Source organism: Gossypium hirsutum, chromosome A13 (assembly GCF_007990345.1).
Source record: "Gossypium hirsutum isolate 1008001.06 chromosome A13, Gossypium_hirsutum_v2.1, whole genome shotgun sequence".
Taxonomy (NCBI): Eukaryota; Viridiplantae; Streptophyta; class Magnoliopsida; order Malvales; family Malvaceae; genus Gossypium; species Gossypium hirsutum.
In genome coordinates this window covers 106,603,169-106,622,498 of record NC_053436.1, presented here as the reverse complement: position 1 = coordinate 106,622,498, position 19,330 = coordinate 106,603,169, and the positions used below count along the sequence as shown (strand labels likewise).

Here is a 19,330-nt window from a genome sequence, read left to right as displayed (position 1 = left end):
ATATTGTTATCAACTATATATATTTTAAAGTATTATCAACAATATATTAATTAATCTTAAAAAAGAGTTGTGTAGATATATAATAATTTATATAAAATAAATTCAAATGCAAATGCAAAATACTTTAATTATCGATCTTATTTGATCCACTATTATTAAAATTCAAAAAGTTATCATATATATTTAAATAATATTAAAAATTAAAATAAAATTAATAGTTGACAATATAATTAGACCTAATCATGGATCAAGTAAATTTTTTTTTGCTTGGAACTGGCTCAGAACAAATTTGAAAAGAAAAAAAAACTGTTGATGTTTTGTCACTGTTTTGGTGTCATTTCATTATTATATCGCTAATATTTTCAGGGGCGAAGCCAGAACAATTATTTAGGGGGGCCAAATGAAATTTTAATTTTTTTATAGTTTATATATTTATAATTTTTAAAGGATTAAATAGAATTTTTATAATTTTAGAGGGCCAAAGTGTAATTTTACCTTTACTAATTTAAATTTTTTAAAAAAAAAATTAAAGGCCTAAATAGTAATTTTACATTTTAGGGGGTTCGGGACCCTTACTAGCCCTCTAGATTCGCCTCTAACTATTTTGTTTGGATATTGTATAACTTTTGTTTTGTAGTTAATTTTGCCACTACTTTAGAGTTATTTGTTTGTTAAGTTGTACCTAATTTAATGTTATTTTTAATTTGTTGAGAAACATTTATTTTAATATTTTTAGTGTATTATATTTTTAAATTTATTTTTATATAAATATAAAAATATAAAAAATAATATGGACTAATTGGACCGAACCAAATTTAAATTTTAACATTTTTATCAAGATCAAATTTAAATAAAATTTTAGACCTAATTTTTGAATTAAACCAGACTCAAACCTAAAAAATAACTTAAGATTTTATTAAAACCTTGCTCCACCATATCACTCTAAATATAATAACTCAATATAAAAGTGAACAAGGGATCCAAATTATTGAGACTCGAGGCCGGAAATAAAATTAACAATTGGAGCCAATTTGGGCCTTAACATTTTTATCAATCGGTCAATCTCAAGTGGGCTCCACATCGGTCCCAAATGGTTAGGGAAAACGGACCCCACCAAATTCAAATTTATACCGGCTACTGGCTCCCTTCAGGTGCGCCGCGCACAGAACGGAAAAAATATTAAAGTAAAAAACAAAATAAATAAAGTATCCGTTACATTGCCTCGTTCTTCATCTTCTTTCTTTTACAGAACAAATCCAAAAAAGAAAAAAAAAAAACTATCATTACTTACAAACGCTAAATGAGAGCATTTGAGTTTGAATTCCACTAAACATCGCGTGTGTATTTATCTGCATTTGTTGAAATCTTGATTTCCAAGAACTGGAATTTACGAAGAATTTGGATTTGACTGTAAGTGTTTCTATTTTTATTTGGTTGGATCGTTGTGAAAAAGTTAGATTTAAAGTGCAAAATAGCAAAAAATGGAAAGCAAATTAAAAATATTACCTTTTATAGATGTTTGATCTCACTGATATTTAATGTTTGATCTATTTTTCTTGATGGATTTTGGATTAGAATCTTGAAGTTCTTTAAGCTGATTCCGATTTTTTTTTTAAAGCGTATATTCTTTTTATGTGTATTTTACAGTGAGATTAGATTGGAAGATGGTTGGGACACCAGCCACGCCGTTGTGTAAGGTCCAAAGGACTCCGGCGATGACTCCCGGAGGAGGACCTAAGGTTCGGGAGGAGAGGATTCTGGTGACGGTTCGGATGCGACCGTTGAATCAGAGAGAACAAGCAATGTATGATCTTATTGCTTGGGATTGTGTGGATGACCATACCATCGTTTTCAAGAATCCTAATCATGAACGCCCCGCTAATCAGTACAGCTTTGGTATCTTATCTCTCATATTATTGTAAATTTGCTCTGCATTTTAAATGATGTTCTGGTTTTTCGATATTTTTATTATCTGAGCGCGAAACTCACATCATCAACCTGAACCCAAACTTGATGAACTCGATTTGATTTGACTTGACCCTCAAACTCAAACGCGCTCAAACGGTTCGAATCCAAAAAATGGAAACTGATATTAATCCAAAACGGTCTGAATCCAAAAAAAACCTGTAACTGATTCTAATCTGAAATGGTCTGAAACCAAAAAAACCGGAACTGAAATGTTCCAAAGAATCTTAAAATCTAAACTAACCCGATTGAGATTGATTCAACCAAAAATTAACTCAACCCGCCCAATTGACAGGTCTACTAAATGAATGAGGAATTAAGAAATGGCGGGTGGGTGGATTTGGGGATTGATATATGTTGCTTCACTTTTCATTTTTCTACCGGTGTTCTCTCTATAGTCTCAAAACTTAGAAATGTTTGAATATAGCCATGTTAGACATATATTGGTATATGCTAGAAATACCCAAGTTTGAGTAACATAGGTTTGATTGGTTGCTGAGAAAGTGAGAATTAAGTTCTTTCATTATTGTTTCTTTTCTAACTTTGGCTAAAATAAATGTGGCAGATAGAGTATTTGATCCATCGAGCACTACTCGAAAGGTTTACGAAGATGGGGCTAAGGATGTTGCCTTATCTGCTCTTACAGGAATTAATGGTTAGATTTAAATTTGCTTCTCTTTTCGTAGTCATTAGAACCAAGCGGCCTTGAAAAAAATGGTGTTTAATACTTTTTTTCATTGTACAGCAACAATCTTTGCATATGGGCAGACAAGTAGTGGGAAGACATTCACAATGAGAGGAATTACTGAAAATGCTGTGAAGGATATCTATGAACACATAAAAAATGTAAGTTACAATTTGATAAGTAAATAACAGTTTCGGTTTTTTGCTCTTTATCATAACTTTTAAGAATGTCAATCATACAGACTCAGGAGAGAGACTTTGTTTTGAAACTTTCTGCAATGGAGATTTACAATGAGACAGTTGTAGACCTTTTGAATCGTGATTCTGGTAGCTTAAGACTTTTGGATGATCCTGAGGTACATAAAAGTAGCTTTATTAAAGTGAATCCTTTCTTTTAGTTTTTCCTGCTTGAAACTTTATTTTTTGCAAAATGCAGAAAGGTACCATTGTGGAAAAACTTGTTGAAGAAGTGGTCAAGGACAGCCAGCATTTGAAGCACTTAATTGGCATTTGTGAAGGTAATTTTATAATTATTAGATGTAATTATTGATTTATTTATTTATCTATCTTGTTAGTTAAAATGACATACACTTGTGCGTAATCATGAACATTTTATACTTGATTCTGCAGCACAACGGCAGGTGGGAGAAACAGCTTTGAACGATAAAAGCTCAAGGTCTCATCAGATTATCAGGCTGGTAAGACAGAACTATTTCTTTTTCCTCCTCCATTTTAAACTTTTATTAGGGTTCTTTAACTTATTTAGGAATAAAAGATTTTTTTGATATTATAAAAACTAAAAAAATAGTTTGGTTCGAATAATTACCTTCTTTTTAACTTATGAACTAAAAACCAAACCAGAAATCGATCTTCTGTTTTCTCGACTTTTTTTTATGTTCAGTCCTACTAGAAGTTGGTTATATGGATACAAAGTTTATATTTTAGATTTGTCTTTTAATCAACCAAAGAGCCTCTATCTCTCTCTCACCTACAAGCTTGCACATTTTGCTCATGCTTTGTGCATGAAAATTATATTCCATGAGTGAAGTGAAATATTACTGTGCTTGGATCATTACTCTTTGCAGACAATTGAAAGTAGTCTTCGGGAAAATACGGAATGTGTGAAGTCTTTCTTAGCAAGTTTGGTATGTTTAATAATTCTTTGTTGTGCTGTTTTTTACATTCTTGGTAAAAAAATATTAGTTTGACCAAAAGACAAATATTGCAGAATCTTGTAGACCTCGCAGGGAGTGAACGTGTCTCTCAGACAAATGCTGATGGTGTAAGATTAAAGGAAGGTAGTCATATTAATCGCAGCTTGTTGACACTCACAACAGTGATTAGAAAGCTAAGGTAGGCTAAATCCATCTGATCCGTGAAAGACACTTCACACGAAACGTATGTTTTTTTAGGAAACTGGGGGTCACAGGTTTACTTGGTTTGTTTTGTAGCAGTGGTGGAAAAAAAAGTGGTCACATACCATATAGAGATTCAAAACTTACACGAATACTGCAGAACTCACTTGGGGGGAACGCTCGAACAGCTATCATATGTACAATAAGTCCAGCTTTAAGTCATGTCGAGCAAACTAGGAATACTCTCACTTTCGCAACTAGTGCAAAGGAAGTAATCAACAATGCTCATGTAAACATGGTAAGATCATAGATATAACTAGCAAAAATTAGTATGTTCCAATTTCTGTATGTTATATTATTGGATTGCTTACACTAGAGTAGAGAACGGTAGAGTATAAGAAAGCATATGTACAGGTAGATCTACTCCATGCCGTAGATGACACTTAGCTCTGTTTTGTTCTAGGGGGATTATTTGGTTAAGGAACTCTGATCTAGATTTTCTGCTTTTGATGAAACTATTCTATCGAGTTACATGTCTAAAGCATGCTTATATTATAAACAAACAATATTAGGTATACTTGTCAGCTTGGTGTGCCAAATAGCTTCACAAATTTGATGTATCATCTATGTTGTTCTGACTTCCTGTTTAAGTATCCATGTCTGACAAGTGTATGTGATATTAACCTCCAAGGATTAGATAATTTTAAAAACAGGAGATATCTGCATAGCACACGTACCCATATCGCAAACAACTAGGTTCAAGTAACAGAGTATCACTTTGTATGATGCATTCTGCATGGCACATTGTGCTCTTCATTCTGATAACTTAAATTGTTTCTGACAAACTTCTTTATTATTCTTTCTGAGCTCTCTTTGCAGATTATTTCAGACAAAAGATTAGTAAAGCATTTGCAGAAAGAAGTGGCAAGGCTTGAAGCTAAACTACGAAGTCCGGAGCCTACTTCTGCCTCATGCTTACAATCTTTATTGATGGAAAAGGAATTGAAAATCCAAGAGGTATAGATTACATTACTCCGATTCTTCCTTATGTTCTACGAAGAAAGCAGGAAAAAAAAAAAGAACACTTCTTTATGAGAGTTGTTAGTACAAGGATTATTGTGGTCTTTGTAATTTAACTGTTAAAAGATAACTTACAGATGGAGAGGGAAATGGAAGAGTTAAAGCGCCAGAGAGACATTGCACATTCCCAGCTAGAACAAGAAAGAAAAGCACGCAAGGTACAAAAGGTAAATATTAGCCAACTATCGTGTCATATGTTATTAGGATTTTTCATTTTTTTTTAAGTATACCTGTGTCTGACACTAATGTTCAGTTCCATCATTTTGCAATTCTCAATCTTGTTATGTTGTTTCCAGGGATTGAATCAACGTGGACCTTCTAGCAAAGGAGTTAGATGTCTCTCTTTTGATAGTGAACCAGTTCCAGGCTCTCCGGATGCTCGGCCTAGGAAAACAGTTGGAAGATATTCGACACTAAGGAAGTCAGCTACATCAACAGATCCATCCATGCTTGTGCATGAAATTCGGAAGCTCGAGCAGCGACAGAGACAGCTTGGTGAGGAAGCAAATCGGGCACTTGAAGTACTACATAAAGAAGTTTCTTCCCATAGATTAGGGAATAAAGAAACTGCTGAAGCAATAGCAAAGATGCTGTTCGAAATCAAGGATATGCAGGCAATTAGCTCTATTCCTGAAGATGTTATGATAGGGAATGGGGCTAACTTGAAAGAAGAGATTACTCGGTTAAACTCTCAAGGGTGCACTATTGAATCACTAGAGAAGAAGCTTGAGAATGTTCAGAAATCTATAGACATTCTGGTTTCATCTATTTCGAATGGTGAAGAGACGCCTGAGTTTAAGACCCAGTTGAAGAAAAAGAAAATTCTTCCTTTCACGTTGAAGAACAGCACGAACATGCAAAATATAATAAGGGCTCCATGCTCGCCATTATCTTCATCTCATAAGATAATGGAACAAGATATTGAGAACAAGGCCCCTGAGGATAATGAAAATGTCTCCTCTCGCAGCCATAAATCGCCGGGCTCGTTTAAAACTCCTCCTTCAAAGGCTGATGCTAGACAGGTCTCATCTAGAGAGGGAGCTCCGGCTACGAAGCAAACCAATTCAGTTGATGTTAAGAAAATGCAGAGGATGTTCAAGAATGCAGCTGAGGAGAACATACGCAGCATCAGATCTTACGTCACTGAGTTGAAAGAACGAGTTGCAAAGCTACAATATCAGAAGCAGCTTCTGGTTTGCCAGGTGAGAACTCTTAACACTTAAACATCTTGTTATTGATATTTTGTTCGAAAAAAATGTCTCTAACTCCACCATTGCTTAGGTGTTGGAGCTGGAAGAAGCAAAGGAGTCTGGAACAGATGATGCAGAAAGTGGTCTTCAATCCCCGATGCCATGGCACATGGTGTTCGAGGATCAAAGGAAGCAGATTGTCATGTTATGGCACTTGTGCCATGTTTCAATCATACATCGTACACAGTTTTATTTGCTGTTCAGGGGAGACCCAGCTGATCAGATATATATGGAAGTTGAGCTTAGAAGGTTGACATGGTTGGAGCAGCAGTTTGCAGAGCTTGGCAATGCTAGCCCAGCTCTTTTAGGCGATGAACCGGCAGGTTTAGTTGCATCAAGGTTAGTTAAGTCGTTTCTACTACCTGTAGATTCAGACTTGTGTCCATGATTGTTCCTTGTATGAAAACTCTTAACCATGTTTGAGCCTCATGTCGAACGCATATGTAGACATGCATAAAGAAATATAACCCTTTAAGCACACTCCAAATACAGCCATACTCATGTTGTTGTATGTGTTGAAAACTTGCAGCATCAAAGCACTGAAGCAAGAAAGAGAGTATCTAGCAAAGAGGGTGAGCTCAAAACTGACAGTAGAAGAAAGGGAATTGCTGTATTTGAAATGGGATGTTCCAGCAGTAGGCAAACAAAGGAGACTGCAATTGGTTAACAAATTATGGACTGACCCACTGAACATGCAACATGTGCAAGAGAGTGCCGAGTTGGTGGCCAAGCTGGTTGGGTTTTGTGAGTCAGGTGAACATCTTAGCAAAGAGATGTTTGAACTAAACTTTGTTACCCCTTCTGATAAAAAGTCATGGATGGGCTGGAATTTGATTTCCAATCTCTTGCATTTGTAAAAAAAAACAATAAAATAACATGTTTTATAGCTATTGATTCTTTGTTATATTTGATTAAATAGGGTTTATTTTGTCATTTAACCCCTGTTGCCATGTCAATTTTTTTACCTTCAAAATGTTATGCAAAAAAATGACGGATGATCTTTGAAAATGTTGAAAAGATCATATGAGAGGTTAAACGATCAGACAATTCTCGGGATTCAATCCGGTTTTTTATCGATTCAATTGGTTTTTTGATCAGTTCAAATATTTCCCAATGACTGAATTAAATAAGTCATATTGATTTTTTTATTGTTCCATGCTACTGTTTAATTGAGTTATAGTTTTGAAACCAACAGAGACTCCATCAAGCCAAGCAACTTGAAGTCAGAACTAGCATTAGGTACAATTATTTAAGGGGTTGATGCTTTGGAATAAGTTGTTATTCAATTGCTCTCCTGTTGCAGCATGTAATGGCTAATTCCATGGTTAATCAACCAAGTTCCTACTATCTCAACAATCAAGAACCTTCATATCAGAACCAACTACCGATCAAATTTAATTTGGTAGATCGGTTAATAATTTTTTAAAATTTAGATTATCGGTTCATTCGGTTCAAAATCAAATAATTAACCGAAACAAATAATATATATTATATATTTTTTATATTAGTAATGTATTTTTTGAACTATTATTTTTTATATTAATCAAAAATGAATAATATATATTATATAAAATATTTTTTTGAATGATTGAAATAAAGAAAATAAACATTATCAATGTATTTTAACCAAAAGACAAAAACATATAATTTTTTAAATAATTCAATGATTATTTTGTATTTTTTTTATTGAGTGACCTGTTAATTTTAATAATAAACTTTTTAAAATTTAAAATTATGTAATTGTGCCATTATATCTTCTTTGTAAGTATCTTCTTTGTACTTACATGAAGGTGTAATTACATTTTTACATCCAAACTTACTTTCAATAACCATGATAATGACATCTTTAACCACGATTAATAACACTAACACAATGCATTTAATATAAATACTTTTCATTATATTAACAAAGTTGTTATTAAAAAGATATATATTCTCAAGAGGCTGAAAATTAAAGTTCTAAAATGAATCCATCCTATAATTAGACAAAGAAATATTTGACATGACATTATTTCATAATAAAAAAGAAAAAAAAGTAAATTAAGCCGATCGAGTTTTAATTTGATTTATATCAATATTGTTATCAATGCAAGAAGACATGTTATCTTTAAGAATTAGTGAGGGACTATAAGTAATTCTAAGTATTATATAAAAAAAAAAAGCAAAAACAACATGAATGTTTCAAAATTTATATAATGTTCCGATATCAAAAATTTATATAAATATAAAATATCTTAAACATGATTATGATATAACAAAATACACACACAACACGATTACACCAATTGCCAGGTCTACCTATAATTGTTCCTTCTTCCGGATACCTTTTTGAACTGCAAATGTTAGTTTTCATGGGGGTATAGCCGAAAAAGGAAACAAAGAATCAATGATCTGAAATCCTAGAATTGGAGCTCCTTGAAAAGCGAAGGGGAAAAAATATATATTTACAAAACTGAAGAACCCTAAGAAGGAATTAGAAGAATGGATGAGCTTCTGAAAGCATTTCTTTTTTAACTGTTGACTATTTACCCTTTTCTTTTTGTAGGAATTAATGTTTGTAGACATACATGAGCGGCCAAAATGAGTGCTTGAGGAGGATATCTTACATACCGAGTACTCGAATAGCTGGTTCTGCTTCTCCCTCAACTTTTGGTGCCGAAAACGAGCAAAACTTTAATGGCAAAGCATCTGTCCGCCATTTACCCACTGCACAAAACTATCGGAGAATTGCTCAGGAATATTGGAATTTGGCATATCAGCAAAGGATAGCTCGGTTGCTTTCTGCTGTGTTTCCTACATAATATAAAAAAACGGTTAGCCATTATCTGGTGTATGAACAACATATTCATAGCTGCCTTTCCTGGTACCCTAAGTTGTTCATGTTTAGTAATATGTCAAAAACTTTCTACCACTATTACGAGTACAAACCTTCATACTCGATCCATTTTCACAGGTGGATGGGGTGGTTTCGCCTAATATTCCATTGACAACATTTTCAGATGAACGGCCATCAACTAGAGAGCTTGTGAGCACTAGTGACCTGCAAAATATCCATGTCAATGTGGAAAATTTATACTGTTTGTAGTCTTTGTTGCTCCGACTCTTCATTTTTCTTTTAAGCACCTGTGGCTGATGCATATCCAGATATGGGCATATGATTATGATCCTCTAAATAACAGTAAAACTAATAAAATTTTGAATAAATTCTTGTCGGGCACGTATTCATATCTAGCATACACACCTGAGGGAGTAACATAGTTTATAGCGATTAAAAATTGAGAAACCTGGCTTATTAGTCTAAAAAATGCAGAATATCTACCGTTAACATCCATGTACAACATTGAGCAAGCCGTGTATTAACAATGCCCTTTTTGTGCGTGTGCATCCTTGTTGTACATTATGGTACTAAACTCTACCTTGATTCATGAATAGAAAATACGTGGCAGGATTGAGGACAAGTTTACAACAGAAAATACCATAGAGCTAAAGGTTTATGCATTTTCTATGCGAACATCTCATGCTACTGTAGCTTCAAAGATCAAGCTTTAGAACATACATGGATTATAGAAAATGAAAAAGTACCTCTCAAATGGTTCGCCGTCACATGAATTTCCGGCAGATGAAAGCCAGTCTATGTCAACAAAGTTAGAGCAGCTGAATCCATCCCCATGTTCGGAGCAAACATTGTCAGATCCAAGGGAGCGATCTATTTGCACCTGTCCGAACAGCTGCCTTTGGGGCATTGAGGGCGTATACCTGAACCAGATCAATCAAAAATTTAATGGAACAATCATAAATACAAAATGCTACATGAGAATCATTGATACAGTAAACCATAAAACAGATGGTTCCAATCTGAATCGTACAGCAAGTTTTAAAATATAATTAAATTTATGAAAGCATTGATATAAACAGTAGCACGGCCAAACATGCAGATTAAAGGATCCATACAAAAAAAAACCGCAGAATCCATCTCATCTCCCATGGAGAATAGATAGCTGTGGCCATCAATTAGAAACAAATGACACTTCCAAGTCGAGGACATGCAACAATGAGAATGGAAAGCAAGGAACCTTGAATATGATATCTTTCTTCCACAAGTTGAAATCTCAGGTGATGACTCTGAATGGCCATTACTTGCTCCTTGTGATCGATTAGGCAAAGTTGAGTTGGTAAGTTTCTCTTGCTTGTCATTCCTGGCTGACATAGGTGACTCACTTTGACGAAGAATGTTTCCATCAGAAAGAGATCTTGGGAAAAATGACCTGACAATAAGGATTAGCAAGTGAAGAGATAAAAGCAGTGAGATCCTCTTCCCAGGCGTCAAACGAGTAGGCAAATAACCAGATGACAAAATAGGAAATCAAAAACCAAAATGAAGAAAAAAATCAAATGCAAATAACATGATAAACCAGCATCATATATCACCTATTATTTCATTACGTCATATCAAGCATGTAAAACCGTGAACAAGGATTGTAGACTTTTTTTCTCATGGTGACTGAAGCAACAGAATGCATGCAGTGAAAGGAGCACCATCAACCCATCATAGCGCAACCAAGAATACATTCATTGTGGAAAATTAAAACTTCAACGAGAAATAATAATAGGCAGGAAAAACCAATCAAACATAACAGCAAATCTGTCCGATCACTTCCAACAAGACTCTGTATAAAGACTTTAACGAAGAAAAGCTTCTCCAGGAAAAAATATATTTAAAACTTCAATGGGGTAAAACCATCCATCACTAACAAACAAAACCAGGGAATTTAATCCATCCCCATTCCCTAAGGCAACAAGATTTATGACAAAATATCTATACCAGATGGTAGCACAGTGATACAACTGTTTGGACTTGCATTCTCACAAGCCCTAATGGGCTGCTCGTACCAGCTTACTGTCAAAACTCAAATCAAGCCCCCATAACCAGAATTTTCGAAACAACAAAAAAGTTGAGCATTCAAAAATAGAAACAGTAAGATGCATAATCCCAGGAACAATGAATGATGTCTGTGGTCACACTTCATGCCTCAATGAATACATTTCAAGATTTTTTAAAAATAAAGCCACCTTCCATCTTCATCCACAATTGTATCCCAATTTCTTACCCGTAATGCTGATTTGAATCCAATTCCCAAAGAGCAGGTTTTCCAGGCTGGGGTTGGAAATTCCCAAGGAATCTGCAAGAGGAATTATACAAATTTTGCTTAAGATCTTATTAATAGCACATACTTTAGAAAAGAATTAGGAAAAAAGTTGCAACTGAAATGTCAAATTGACTAAACTCCAAACCAAATAATGTAAGTCTTTTATTCCATTGCGGTAGGATGTATTAACCCAAAACAGGCAAATTTCATGCAGACTTCCAGTTTGTAGAACATGATACTCAAATATCATTCAGTGCTAAGGCAGCCATCGATTTTCACCTAAGAAGTAATACAACAAAGATTGTAACTTACAAATTAATTGCATCTTGTTTCTGTGCATCCATATATGCATTGCTATAATATCGTTGAAGAGTTCTAAAGAACTCCTGGGACTGGGTTGCTGCTCTCCACTGACCCCGTCTCTCAGAGAATACCTGCATAGAAAAAGAAAAGAAAACTAAGGATTGTATTAGAACTAAATTCTGATACCAGAATGAGTGTCTTAACAACCAATGCAATTACTATTTCTTCCCATCATCCATTGACCATCACTTCTCAAGTGCAGATATAACAACCACATAAAATTCTCAATGGTTTTTGATTTTTACTTTTTATTATTTCAAAATAAGTGAAGTTAGACCATGCCTACAATAATTTCTCGCTGTCAAATCAGACAGAGAAAATCATGGAGCATAGAATGCATGCGAGGCGCTTTGAACTCTAGCAAAAGAGCCAATGTTATTTTCTACCAAAATTTGTCAATAATGTGATTCCTGAATAAATTAACCATTATTTGTAAAGCAGCTTACATCAATGACATTAAATTCCAAATGAACCATGAATATTTGGCAATGCCAGATTCAACCAAGAAAAGAAAAAGAAAGAAAGAAAAATGCAAACCAAAGATACAGCAACTAAAGAAGCCTCTCCTATTCCAACCTTTGGAGAATGTATGTGGTTGCAAATAGCACCAGAAGTTGGAATTACCTTATTGTGAGCTGCAGAACCACTGTATTGGTGTGCAAGTGTGTCACCCATTCTCTCATAAAAAACCATTAATTCATCTGCCAAAGGATCGTCAAGGTCTATCTTCGGGGTATCTTTAACCCCTAAAGTATTAAGCTGATATCCAAGAGCAGCCAATCCATATGCATATTGCGCAACATTAGTCCGATCCAGACAATCTATGCAGTTGGTCCTAAGCACACCTCTTTGGAAAGTGGGAGGCTTGACAGAATGATTTCCATTAGCAGTATTATTATCACCAGAATGATTCCCCTCCAATCTGTCAGCACCCTCGTTAACATTGTCACAGTATTTTGGGGGTGACATGTCACCATCATCAATATTCCTGCTCATATTATGAGAATCAAAATCCATATTCAAAACATAGCAAAAAAGAAAAACACAAATAAATAAATAAATAATTCTCACCATTACTGTAAGATAAAAAAGCCATAAGTAATTCATAAAACCAAGTATTTACCTAATACAAGAATCTAAGACCTGACAATTTGAAATACTAACTCATGACGGGGTTTAAAAAATATAACTACTTAACTGAGAGAGAGATTGTATTTGCTATCTGGACTACATGCTCTTTTCAGTCAAGTTATTTTCCCACATCAAAAGAATCATAACTAGAAAGCTAATTACAACCATATTTCCAAACATTTCTTATACAAAAATGGAAGTTAGTAAAAATGAAAAGCATACTCAGAGGAAGGCCAAGCCGTACACTCGTCAGGTCTCAAGGTCGACGTCACCCGGCAATAAAAGAAACCTGTTAGTGTTAATGCATATGCAGCCACCTTACCCAAAAGTAGCAAAACATTTGTCGCTTGGCTGGAAGGAACAAAAATATAAGTTTTTCAGCTGGTTAGGAAAACTCAAAATAAAAATGAGTAATACCAAAGAGCAAACAGAAATGGAAGAATAAGAAAAGTAAGTAAAAATACATGCAAGTTCCCGTGGAGAATAAAAGGATTAGGACATATACCTCCGAAAATGTTTGTGTAGATCCCAATGAAGGAACCTCAAACAAGTCTCTTCTGACATATCTTTATTGATAAAATCAATCACATGCGCAAATTCTTGACGAAGTATTGACTCTCGAGGCTTCTTTTCTTGTGTCTGCTCATCGCACAAAAGCAATTACATAGAATCTTACTATCAAATCAATCATAACTCATATCATATCTACATCAATAAACTCCCAAGCCCAAGTGGCCTTCTTTGTCCTTGTAGAAATGGTACTATTTGAAGATTTTCTGCCACATGCAATTTCTTTATGAAATTTAGCAATTTTGTGAAAGAATGAAATAATTTTAAAGGGATGGAATAGACTGATTTATAAAGGAACTAAGGCATGCTGCCGAAAGACCTTAAGACGATACAAGGTTATATTATGAAAACTAACCTTAATCAAATTCAAAATAATTATAGGATTGCCGTATCTCTCAACAAGATTTTCAAAATGAAGTCTAGTTGCTTCATAATTTTGGTCCTTCTTTGACACTGGAAAAAGAGAAAAGGATCAGTGTTTTTTTCCTAGCAAAGGAAGCATGCCTGCAGTAATACTTGAAGTACTCTCATAGATTACAAGCACATACATATAATATCTGGTTTAATATTCAATCGTGAAGTTTCTTGTGACCAAAAGAGTGGGATTGAGCCTCTATTCTGGACAATTGAAGTTATTTGTGTGGGAAGCCCATCAGAGACATCCTCAAAGACAATCTGCTCTGTCTCAACATCATTAGCTACTCTGCCTTTTTCATTTACTCCTCGTTTCAAATACCTAAATGCAATTCAGTTGCGCATGAAGACAATAAATTCAAACCCTTAACCTCCCAAAACTATATTACAGAATAAGGGTAACTAAGTTTATTTCATCTTCATAGCACTGCACTAGCAAAACTAAGCTCTTTTTTTTCCCTCTAATGGCAGATAACTCTTACCTGGTACCTGCATAGTGTCGGGATCGCCTTGCAATGAGTATAAGTTTCAAATCCCGTCCAGATACAGAAAGTGTTGTCTACATTCACATAGTTCAATGTCAAACATTGAAGCAACCATCCATTTAAGGAGCACAACAGAAACAGAAATAAAAATTTGCAAATTATAATTTCAAATCAGCAGCATCCTTAACCTGCTTAAAGAAGCCATACACCAATGCAACTGTCCATAAAGTATTCTTGAGGTGCTTGCGGATCCCTTGAGTCAAGAACTCATTCCAAACAAACATGGTCTCATAAATAACTTGGTCTGGGTCATTATTGCACAAGTTCTTTTGAAGACTACGCATAACATGGTATGAATAGCTAAAGAAGAAGTCCTTTGTAAGATCCACTGAGCACAGGAGCTTCTTGTATCTAAATAATGAAAAAAACAATTAATACAAATTAAAACATATACATGCATGAAATGCATAGAAGAAAAACACTTAGCTTAAACAATGAACATAAAGAAAGACAAGAAAAGAACATCATCAACATAATTTTCATGACTTCCAAGCAGCAGACAAAGCATAATGCTCATAGAATAGAAGCAGACCTGATCTCATTCTTGTCATTTATACTCAAGTTAACAGTCGAATTTGGGAGGGGAATCATCTCACTCTTCAAAACCGCATATACATTGTGACCACAAATCACACCAATCCGTCTTCGTTTCGTAATAAGCAGCATGTAGTAAGGTCCCAAAAATTTAATAAATCCTAAAACACAAAAGAAAAATAAATAATTAGATAAGCATTTACATAACATGAATTAGTCCTCTAAAAATTAATGACAAAATTACACCACCCATACCAACAATTCCATAACAAGTAGTAACAAATTTCAATCCCCCAGTGGATATATTTCCATCATGTACTCGCCTCAGCAACTCAGAACATTCACTCTCAGTATAAATGGTAGAATCTTCACGAATGTTCAGCTCGGAAGGATCAAGCCGGTCAATTTTTAATACTCTCCAATAAGTTCTACTCTTATTCCTTCCAATCATATAAAAATTCTGATGAAAGAAAAATCACAATGCAATTTATTCAGAACAAAGTTCAGCCATTAATTTGATAATTCAACATTAAAACAACGCTATTTTCAGTAAAATTACATAAAAAATTTAAGTTACTAAGAACAAAATTCAATGAGATCACAATGAGATCAAAGCAAATAATAAAAATAATAAAAAGGATAAAAAATTACCGATAAAGTTTCATAGAGTCTGAATTTCTGCATATAGGTAGACGTTTGAAATTGGAAGGAGCTCTCCTTGTTGTTAATGTTATCACTATTATTTTCTGCTGCAATTGGTTCCATGATAAGCTTCTTCGGTGTCCGTTTTCAATCTCTTGCTTCAGATCTCCCCGAGCCCCAGGCTCAGGGAATTTATCAGATTAGCATGCACTAACGACGGAAATTCTATTATTCTTCGTTTCCGTTGAAAGAAATTTCCATAACTTGTTCCAAAAATTACCTTGCTCTTGGCAAACAACAATCGTACCTGCAAATAATGGAGCTTGGCTGCTTCAAATACAACATTTTTCTTCTTTGACCGAAATGGAAATTCAGGAAAAAAAAAATAAAACTGATGTTTGACCTTTCCTTATTCCGGCCCCGATTATCTTTCCATTCACAACCAAACAAAACAAATGCTAAAAGCGGATTTTCCACAAGAATTTGTGATCTTCTCCAGTCATGGATGAAATTACAGAGATCGAATAAATCAAAACAAATTTATTTATTTATTAAACATGAAAAAAAATTAAAAAACGCTTATAAACGAAAATAATGGAAACAAAAGATTACACGACGATTAAATTAAAATAAAATTTCCCAGGTTAGGAGAAATTATTTTCCTTTATTTATTTATTTGGATGAACAGGTAGCTGCAAGGCTCATTTTTTATGTTATTCGTTTTTTAGCTTCCGTATAGCTGTTTTTTTTTCTTTTTTTTTTAAATAATATTGATGATGATGATGATGATGTCGGGTTTAAAAAATTATTTTTGAAAAGAAAAATTAAAAACTGAAATTCTCCCCCTTATTTATTCTTCCTCAGATCTGAAGAAGGACAAACGAAAACCACAACCTCGCTGACCGCTAATTATTTTTTTTTTATTTTATAAAATGAAATTAAAAGGTAAATAAAATGTCTTTATCAAATATATATGTAATTATATTTTAAATATTCACTATTTTAAAACATAAATACAATTTATATTATACTAAGAGAATTTAACAATGTAACTTAAATTTTAAATTTTTAAATTTTTAAATTTTTAAATATTAAATTCTTAAAAATAAAAATATAAAAATTAAATTTTAAATTTGTAAGGAATAAATAAATTTTGACATATTTTAACTTAAATTATATTAAAATTTTGAGTTTATATCGCGAATTGATTAGATACTGACTCAAATAAAAAATAAAAAATTTAAATTTATATAAAAAAATTAGTGGAGTTAAATAAAAATTTAAAAAATAAAAAACACTTCTCTATTTTCCTTCATCCTCTCATATAATTTTCTCTTATTTTCTCATTTCTTTTAGTTTCTTTTCAGTGATTAGGAAAAAAAATCACTTCATTAATTATTTATATTTAAGTGTATTTAAATATTTTCACAATATTTTTATTTTTATATTTTTTTACAACTAAGATGTGAGGTCGTCCTATTTTTGAAAAATATAAACATCTTATGTGTTGTAATTTGATATGTCAAATTAGGCTCCCCATTACGTTTAAAGAGCTCATTCTCGAGCAAGTTATGTGTTTTTGTCATGTTTTTACTTAATTTTAAAATTTCGATTTAATAAGTGATTTAAGGTGTTTTACGCTACTTTTGAGATCCGAATTGGCCAAATATGTTATAAGGACCCTAACGGTTGATTAAGTGTTATAGGGAGTCAATGGTAGCCCAAGCGTGAACAAAAACATCACCTAGAAGAGGGGCATCTCGAAATCAAAGTATGGAAGTTGTGAAACCCCTAATAGTACTGAAACAAAGAGGGTTGAAGCCATCTACAATAGTATTGTGATACCCAACCTCCCAAGGACCCCCTATTTCAAAACTAACGAAGGTATAGCGATACCACTATCGTGAGGGGACAAAAAATGACTACAACAGTAGTCCTTATCCAATTTTAACACACAAAAAAAACACATGTCAAGGGACATTTTGATCAACAAAAATATGGTTTGGTGCCCGCTAAAAAAGGCCAAATTTTGGCTTCTGAGAGAAGACACACAAGACATGATACTTTAGCTTAGCTTTCTCATTCTCTTCATCTTTTAGGGTTTAGTTTTATGCTTCCTTTTGGTTTTTCGTTATATTGTGGTAGTTAGTTAACTTAATTATTATTATAGTTAGACTTTATTTACTTGCTTAGCCCCTTAAACTTCTTGTATTATCAATTCAATCCTTAGTATTAATATAGCTCAGTTTCGTTTTTGTTTCGCCATTAAAAATCTAATTTTTAAGTGCTATTTTACATTTCCTTTGCTACCATTTTTATTGCCTTCAAGCTTTTTCAATAAAAGCCCAAACCTTTATCATTTTCTTTGCATTTAACATTTATGCTCAGTTTTTATGACTGTTGGATTTTTTTTTGCTTAAATATGTTTATGTGTAGCAAAATTCAAAGTGGTTGGTTGATGGAAGTGATGGGTAATTGATTTCTAGGTTCAAGAACTACATCGTAAAAATTGGACTAAATCGAATGGACTTCAAAACTTTGGATTGACGATCCAAAGGGGAAATTAAGATAAGTGAGATTAAGAGGAGATCTTATTGGGCATCAATTTAATAGTCCCCAGTTAGTTTAGTGGGGTCGAGAGATAGACCGGACTAATTTGTCAAAATTAGTAAAGTTGAGGCCGAGAGGTAAAATTGAACCAATTTAGGAATAATAGCGATTTAGGTCACTAATTCAAATGTTAACTAACGTTATGGAAATCAACCAACCGCTAATTGTTTGCTAGTTTCATATTTTGTTTCATTTACAATTTAGTCCTTCATTATTGTTAAGTAATTAATTAGTGTAATTCAACTCGTGAATGGTCTGTCGTAATAGAGTTCCTAGTGAGTAGTTAGCTAGACTCCTTTAATTGCATGTTTATAGTTTAGGAATTACTTAATCACCGACTCCTTTGGGTTCGAACCCCTGGAATACTCAGGTGTTCCATTGGACACTGTAAATATTATAATTGATATTGTCATCTTACAGTTAAAATTGCACCTTTAAAATTGTTTGCTTTTACACACACGTGATAGCGATCAACACCCAATCAATAAGACATAACTTAAATTCACTTTTTTTTATATAAATTCACTTTTTTTATATATATTTTTTCGTCTGCATAATGGATGTTGTTACTATTATATTAGTGTTACTTAAACATATTGTTTCTTTCACTAATTTAGTGTATTGAGTTAAATATACTAGAGCTTCCTAAAATATTATTTTCATTCTAAATTGGTTCTCAAGCTTCAAACGTTCTAATTACATATTAAATTATTAATGTTATATCAATTAGGTTATTCTATTATTAAAAATATTAATTTAACTGTTAAATGACATTATGTGACATAATTTAAAGTAAAAAAAATAAATAAAAAGTAAAGCATTGTTGCACTACTTTTAATAGTTACACTGCAAATAAAGTAAAACCGAAAAAATAGATAGTAAACAATAAAGCTTTTATAAAAAGTTTCAAAAAACTCAAAACTAATATCTTTACAATATTCATTTTTCTTTAAATTTTTCATTTTAAGCTATGCCACATAAGATTTTACATCTCATTTATTGATTAATTTAACAATTTAAGCAATGAAATGACCTTATTA

General features: G+C 33.2%; 2 protein-coding genes across 4 annotated transcripts; one reads left to right on the top strand and one right to left on the bottom strand.

Moving 5' to 3' along the window:
- The first annotated feature begins 1,160 nt into the window (after positions 1 to 1,160).
- LOC107893376 (kinesin-like protein KIN-7B) lies at positions 1,161 to 7,267 on the top strand. 2 transcript variants are annotated; one of them, XM_016818353.2, is made up of 15 exons: positions 1,161 to 1,410; positions 1,648 to 1,896; positions 2,531 to 2,620; positions 2,711 to 2,811; positions 2,892 to 3,005; positions 3,086 to 3,167; positions 3,280 to 3,347; positions 3,735 to 3,794; positions 3,878 to 4,002; positions 4,104 to 4,302; positions 4,884 to 5,021; positions 5,162 to 5,251; positions 5,381 to 6,286; positions 6,366 to 6,673; positions 6,864 to 7,267. In XM_016818353.2, the coding sequence occupies exons 2-15, from the start codon at positions 1,665 to 1,667 to the stop codon at positions 7,189 to 7,191; spliced, it is 2,841 nt and encodes a 946-aa protein (XP_016673842.2). In that variant the 5' UTR covers positions 1,161 to 1,410; positions 1,648 to 1,664; the 3' UTR covers positions 7,192 to 7,267. The 2 variants fall into 2 exon arrangements, with proteins under 2 accessions (XP_016673842.2, XP_016673841.2); XM_016818352.2 differs by having other exon boundaries at positions 4,101 to 4,302.
- A 1,240-nt stretch (positions 7,268 to 8,507) lies between these two features.
- LOC107893377 (phosphoinositide phosphatase SAC3) lies at positions 8,508 to 16,575 on the bottom strand. Of its 2 annotated transcripts, XM_016818354.2 has the most exons (17): positions 16,084 to 16,575; positions 15,690 to 15,987; positions 15,294 to 15,498; positions 15,037 to 15,199; positions 14,633 to 14,855; positions 14,442 to 14,518; positions 14,094 to 14,281; positions 13,901 to 13,998; positions 13,481 to 13,614; positions 13,198 to 13,326; positions 12,469 to 12,832; positions 11,794 to 11,915; positions 11,443 to 11,514; positions 10,408 to 10,599; positions 9,917 to 10,090; positions 9,263 to 9,374; positions 8,508 to 9,127 (listed from the first exon to the last, which is right to left on the bottom strand). In XM_016818354.2, the coding sequence occupies exons 2-17, from the start codon at positions 15,801 to 15,803 to the stop codon at positions 9,008 to 9,010; spliced, it is 2,487 nt and encodes an 828-aa protein (XP_016673843.2). In that variant the 5' UTR covers positions 15,804 to 15,987; positions 16,084 to 16,575; the 3' UTR covers positions 8,508 to 9,007. The 2 variants fall into 2 exon arrangements, with proteins under 2 accessions (XP_016673843.2, XP_040941560.1); XM_041085626.1 differs by lacking the exon at positions 16,084 to 16,575 and having other exon boundaries at positions 15,690 to 16,059.
- Positions 16,576 to 19,330: the final 2,755 nt, after the last annotated feature.